We start from the raw sequence: 6,854 nt of genomic DNA on the forward strand, positions 1-6,854 counted from the left end.
AAATCACAGCAGGTCAGGCAGCATCCATTGAGAGAGAGGGCAAGTTAATGTTTCAAGTCTAGATAACTCTTCGACAGAGCTGGGGCTTTTTGAAATATATTAACCAATAGGTTGGTGGCAATACCAAAATGTAACTGGCACTCTGTAGTGGTCAAGAACTGGTGTAATTTGCTTCAAGCCCTGCTATTAAAAATTAAAGCAACAACAGTGATAACATTGGCCTTAATTTCAGGAATTCAAAAGAAACAAGGGAGAGATTTTTCTGTGTGATCACTTCCACTTGGAAGGAGAAACCTGCCAATTCAACTCCCCACTCCCCACTCCCCATGCCCCACGCCCCACGCCCCACTCCCCACGCCCCACTCCCCACTCCTCACAAATTCTCAGTAACTGCTGTGAAGATGTACATAAGTAATTGTCACAACAGCTGAAAAAACTTTAAACTTTAAGACGACATCTAACTGCTTTTCTCAGTAGAAACATTAAACCAGTTGGATTGGTGAAAAACTAGCTTTTACTGAACCAATTGAATGGTTGAGCAATGAATCAACATGCAAAACAAAAAAAATGTAAGGTATAGATTAATGCAGAGGATTCATATAAGGAACAATGATAAACCAAAAACAAACTAAAGAACATTATAACAGCTAAAACACAAATGGTTTATTTATCTTAAATTGCCATCAGTGAATGTATTGACCTGTGAAGAAACGCTAGTGTTATTTAAGTGAAACAACTTACTCCTGTGTTAGAGGCGATAACATATGCTTTTCGTTGCAGGTAGCTTCTTTTATATGCTTCTTCGTATCAAGCGAATAGCTGCAAGATTGATAACTGCTCAACAAGTTCACCACAGGTACATGCTGTGTAAGGGATAAAAGGATAAAGAGGAATTGGCAAATAATTAAACTTAAATTTCTTATATTGGAACAAAAAGATATGGTAATGTTCGTATTGTAAGTACTTTTGTTTTCTTACCAGCCCTGTAATCAGTGCCAAAGGACTCCTGTGCTCTGCAATTGGTGTGAATCTATTACAAGCAGTAAGATCTCTTCCAGTTGTAATATGAGTAGCAACACTCCCTGCTCTGCTGTTCACTGTGACTTCACTTGTGCAATTTCCATAAACAGTAGGCTGAGTCACAAAACAAAATATAAATGTACATTTTTAATAAATATGTGTTTATTTTTAATTATGTCAAAACCAATGAAAATGCAAATGCCGAACACTCCCAAATAAGTCAGCAGTGTTCCAAGCATTCTTTTTCTATAACTCTGAGTCTTCCTTTAACTTTACAGAAAGTTAACAAAACTAATCAAAGCTTTTGATTGAAAGCTTTTTCTCACTAGTTTGACAGAACTGTTTTGGAAATGATCTGATCTACTAATTTCCAAGCTGGAGAGATTATCTTCAAAGGAGTTTTAAAAACTGATTTAATTTTGAACATTTTCAAGGAATCAATTCATCGAAAAATATTTTGTTTCCTTAAATTTAAATGCCAAAATTGGCCAGTTTCAGTCCCAGATGGAACAAGTTGTAGATTTGCTGTGCTTAATATTGCAGATTTGGCCAAATAATTTTATTGCAAAAACTGCTGCAGAAATGACTATTAAAAGCTAAGCATCTATTTAGAATTTATATTAAATCCATTTGGGCTGTGAAAATTAATTAGAAAAAGAAAACTTACTGTGTTAAATGTCTGTACATCTTCATCAGATTCCACTGGCACCAGAAGAGTAGAAATGATTCCTCTCTTGATGTTGAGAATGTTGGTTGGTTCACTTTTATTTGGGTAGAGGTTGACATCCATATGCCCATGTACTGTTGTGAATTTCAGCTCATACCTATGGAAGAAAATATCTTACAGAACTTTCAAGCAAATCACTTCAACCATAATGGTGTTAATGTTAGCTCATCAAATGTGGGCTGTTTAATTTATTTTTCATTTCTATTTCATCATCATTTCCCCCATGTCAAAATTATTACTGATAAGGAGAATTATTTGAACCATTTTATGGTTCTATATATCCAGAAAAATTATTTAAGCATTCAATGGTATCTCACGCTATTGTAGGATTTTAAAGTTCCTTTGGGGAAGTCTCAGTATAAATGGCTTAGAGTAAAGTGAGGCTGTGACTACTTAATGTGAAAACTGTGCAGATCTACAATTAACTTTGAGGAGCAAAATGCCACAATGCATATAAACATAAGTACCAATGGATGCTAAAAAATATATATCTGAAATTGGGCTGGACAACTACAAAAGCAAGCATTAGATTCTTACATATAGGACTGAGAGTTTAATACCTATTTACAACTTCTGCTTTGAAATTAGACATTGCAAAGTTGAGTAGGAGCCCGGCTTATTCTGATCCTTTTTGCTGCAGTTTTTCAGCAGCTATGAACCCCACATATTAACAGATTATAATTAATTGATGAGAAAATGCCTTCTACTAATGCAGTCCTATTCATCAAATTATTTTGTAAGATAAGTGACACCCACAGGGAGTAATATACAAAGAAAATAGCTTATGCAGGGACACCTCATTCTACAAAATCTAATTTATTTTAAACAGCTAAAATTAGAGAAGAGGGATGTCTTATGAGTAAATTAAGTATACAGTTGCCTGTATCACAAGCAATCATTTATTTCACGCGATCTTACAAATTGTGTGACAAACATTCTCTTGTTGTGGAGATGCTGGTGATGGACTGGAGTGAACAAGTCAAAAATCAAATAAACTGGGTTATAGTCCATCAGGTTTATTTGAAAACATTAGCTTTCAGAGCACTGCTCTTTCATCAGGTGTTAGTGAGAGTGAAAGACCTTTTCCTTATAAATTCTGAGTTTGAAGTCTTCCACTCTCACTAGCACCTGATGGAGAAGCAGCACTTCGAAAGCTAGCGCATTCAAATAAACCCGTAGGTCTGCAGTGTACTGCAGTTTTTAGCTTTCTCTTGTGGGTGTGCCTGGCACGATTTCAGGGGCTGTATTCTGAAATCCCCCTAACCTCAACCCCACCTAAGCCCTGTTCCCAGAATGCTGTTTACTCCACTTTACTAGGGTTTCTGGGATTGTTTTAACACAATAGCAGACGTCAGGAGGAGTGCCACAAAAATTAGCATTTTAAGATTCATATATATATCAACGTTCCTTACTTGGACATTGCTTGCTGAAACTCTTCAGAGTTCCTGGAAAGCTCAAAGACAGGTTTGCCATCAGGACTGATGCTTTGCACTTCCCTCAGGTTGCATGCATTTACCCGCAAGGTGTAAGCACAGTACTGAGGAACCTCAAGTTCCACCTGTGGGAAAGCAACCAAGTTAAACACATTGTTGTAACTTTCTTTTCAATTGCAGTTTATTTTCCTAATCGAATACAGAAACTAGAGACTCACTTGCCACCTTAAAAAATGATTCTATATTGATTTTTACTTTTTAAAATGTATTTAAATAGTATTTTCCTATTATTTTATCATGTGCAGTCAGGGAGTGAGGAAATGATAGGTTGTACAATCCTAAAATACGTAAATAAACACAAAGAAAAAAGGTATCAATTTGACTTCAGGATTTCAAAATGTTATTTTAGTGGGAGTTTATGAGCTCTGACATTGACAGAATAAGCAACTAAAATAGCCAAGAAGTTAAGAAATACAATGTAGAAGTTCGTTATCTAACTTGTGTAAAAATATTTTTAAAACAATAACTATAACAGTAACTTTGTTGTGATTTGGAGGTGCCGGTGTTGGCCTGGGATGAACAAAGTTAAACATCACACAACACTAGGTTACAGTCCAACAAGTTTATTTGGAAGCACTAGCTTTCGAAGCACTGCTTCTTCGTCAGGTGGTCATGCAGCAGAATTCACAACCACCTGATGAAGAAGCAGTGCCTCAGAAACTAGTGTTTCTAAATAAACCCGTTGGACTAATATCTGGTGTTGTGTGATTTTTAACTTTATTATGTAAGTTTTAAGGAATCAACATTTACAAACTTACTTCATTTACTGGCTGATAATCAGAAACTTGTAAAATACATTACTTTAAATCCATTTGAAAAATCGAGGATACTTTTTGCATTCAGGGTGACGCATATCAATGTGCTAGATCCATCTGAACAACTTAAGAATGTTGAAGTCACCCCAAATTAAATTGGTGAGACATATACTATGCTAATTGATCCCTGTAATCCTTACAGTCTGCTAGACATTTGAAAATGTGTATAGTGATTTGTGAGCCATTCAGATATCTCTCGGGGAAATCAGGGTTGAAGTATTGAGTTCTTGTATATTGAAAGCAACCTTTAACTTACTTTGCAAGATATTCGGACACCAGAGCGTGAGTATTCAGTCCCAACTATTCCATTGGAGGTCTCAGCTTCATAGTTGTAAAAATACGTCTTAAGATTTTTGAAGCGGGTTTTCTGCTCTGTAATTGGGTAAAATAAATACACGTTGTAATTATTAAGTCAGATAATTTGTTTAGTAGAAGGCCTGGCTGTGAGTGACTGGCGTTTGGGGTGACAAGATGGCTCAGTGGTTAGCACTGCTGCCTTACATTTGCAGGGACCCTGGTTCAATCCCATCCTCAGGTGACTGTCTGTGGAGTTTGTACATTATCCCTGTGATTGTGTGGGTTTCCTCCCACAGTCTAAAGATGTGCAGGTTCGCTGGATGGGCCTCACTAAACTTTCCACAGTGTCTAAGGATGTGGAGGCTAGGTGGGTTAAGTAAAATACAGTATTATAATGTTAATCTTGCTTTGTGCACGGCATGTACAACATAACCTTGTACGTGTTGCTCCTTGTTTGCTATGATCTGCCTGCACTGCTCACAAAACAAAACTTTTCATTGTACTTAGGTACAATAAGCAAATAAATCAAATCAAATACAGGAATAGGGTAGGGGGTTGGATGCAATGCTCTTCGGAGGGTCGGTGCAGACTTGATGGGACAAATGGTCTCTTTGTGCACTTTAGGGAGTCCAAAGTAAAGGGATCAAGGGAGAAAGCACGATGATTAGAAACATTTCAGCCATGATCGAATGATGGAGCAGACTCGATGAGCTGAATGGTCTTACGCTGCTCCTTTATCTTAGGGGCCTAATGTTTGCATCACGAGGTTGACCATCAATCGGATCCAGATACGAATTGACAGACTGCAGTGTCTTCTCAGTATTTCCTTGGAAGGTGCACCATTCCGGTTGCCCAACGGATGGTGCTGTTCCACCAACCCAGAGCAGAGTGGTCTTTCAGCTGTTTAACAGGGAATGCCATACTTGCACAACAAAATTCTTGACAGAAATGCATTCGTCTTATACATCTTTAAGGCTGGCAGCCACCAGGAGTTAGGGAGGCTGTGTATCCCCACTTTTTTTGCGTGTGTGGTATGGGAATGTGTTCCAAATCCCCAGCTCCAAATTACAGAACTGCTCCCATAACTCTCAGAGCAGATTTGTGTCTCAAAATGTTCAGTATTTAGTTCGATGTAATTCAGGAAATTTCGTTGTCTGCATTAATAACGACGTATTTTTGATCTACTCTGCTGTGTAGAAAGTGCTCTCAGACACTGAACAATTGAGACTAGTACGGTTAACACAATGCTACTTACTTGAACACGTTCTTCTGTCTTCAGATTTTCCTTCTGAAAAGTGAAGAAATATTTATGGATGGGGATTTATAAATGTATATATGTATATAAATTATAGACTTATAGATGTAGTATTCCAAAAACTACCAAAAATCTCTACTGCAATTCTTGATGCAAACATTTTCAGCAAATTGAGATTCGTTTTCTTCTGTTACTCCATTAATTAAATCGCGTTAATCAAACAACATGAAACTACTGCAGTTTCTGTCTCACGCCGTTCCAAAAATCAGACAAATATTTATGAAGTTCAGGGGTAGAAATAAGGTAACCTCGTTTTCAATATGGTTCGAACAATTTGGGAGCTAAAAAGTTGGATAGAATTGAATATTGTTTTCAAAATCAAGCATTTTTTAATTTAACATTTTAGCCTCTGGATTGTAGGTAAAGGTTTTGTATTTATTAAAAAGATTACTTTCGTTCAATTAATTTGGAAACTCATTTTAATTCTTTATATTCGAAAGATGATGGTATTGCATATAACTCACTAAAGACATTAATGTAGGTTACAATTTAAATGAACGATGAATTCATAATTGCAAATAAAACATCCCAAGTAAAACATGGTACTGAATACGTTACATTTTGCAGCACATTTAATGGCTCATAATGTGCGAGAATAAATGTTAATGAAAACTTACGTGTTAAAACCACACACCCGAACAGCAGCAGAAAACAGAGCTTCATGATGAAGCTCATGTTGAGCTGATGGATAATCTCCCCCTGCTGAAGTGACTGTTCCTGGCGCAGTATTTATATAGTCTCTGCAGCTGAGCCAATCTGTTTATGAAGTTCACTGCAGTTACAAAAGGTATCAGAGAGTCCAAAGGTTACCCTAGGTTTTTTTTTGAGGCAGTTGGGACAAAGGGAGCTAAACTTTCTTTCATACTAACTTCAGAACTTCTGTCCTTGCTCAACCTTTTCTAAGTATATTTAAACCACAATTTCAGGAAGAACTCAGCACCATTGCTAATAGACAGGTAACGTGACATAAATGATCCACTCAAACTGTAAGTTAGTTCGAACTGGATTCACACAGACGGGCAAAGATGACATCGCTAAACTTAAGGTCGAAATGTAAGCGGTTCAGCAAGATAATTTTCACTTCAAATATGATGGGGTCTGTGAACATATTCTAATGAACATGGGCGGAGTTTGCAGAAGGGTTGGGTGGAGCTACATGTTCTCAGAGCACTTTTTGAAATCATTTT

General features: G+C 37.0%; 1 protein-coding gene across 1 annotated transcript in view; it reads right to left on the reverse strand.

Moving 5' to 3' along the window:
* apoba (apolipoprotein Ba) overlaps positions 1-6,427 on the reverse strand; it is a 67,670-nt gene extending 61,243 nt beyond the window's left edge. Inside the window, exons 1-7 of the mRNA XM_043676695.2 lie at positions 6,285-6,427; positions 5,608-5,640; positions 4,312-4,427; positions 3,160-3,305; positions 1,688-1,844; positions 979-1,134; positions 742-863 (exon numbers count right to left, since the gene is read on the reverse strand). Coding sequence (XP_043532630.2) covers positions 742-863; positions 979-1,134; positions 1,688-1,844; positions 3,160-3,305; positions 4,312-4,427; positions 5,608-5,640; positions 6,285-6,342 — 788 coding nt within the window. The 5' untranslated portion in view covers positions 6,343-6,427. The remainder of the gene's footprint in view (positions 1-741; positions 864-978; positions 1,135-1,687; positions 1,845-3,159; positions 3,306-4,311; positions 4,428-5,607; positions 5,641-6,284) is intronic.
* Positions 6,428-6,854: the final 427 nt, after the last annotated feature.

Source organism: Chiloscyllium plagiosum, unplaced genomic scaffold (genome assembly GCF_037043375.1).
Source record: "Chiloscyllium plagiosum isolate Xiang-an unplaced genomic scaffold, Cpla_swu_hap1 HiC_scaffold_3, whole genome shotgun sequence".
Classification (NCBI taxonomy): domain Eukaryota; kingdom Metazoa; phylum Chordata; class Chondrichthyes; order Orectolobiformes; family Hemiscylliidae; genus Chiloscyllium; species Chiloscyllium plagiosum.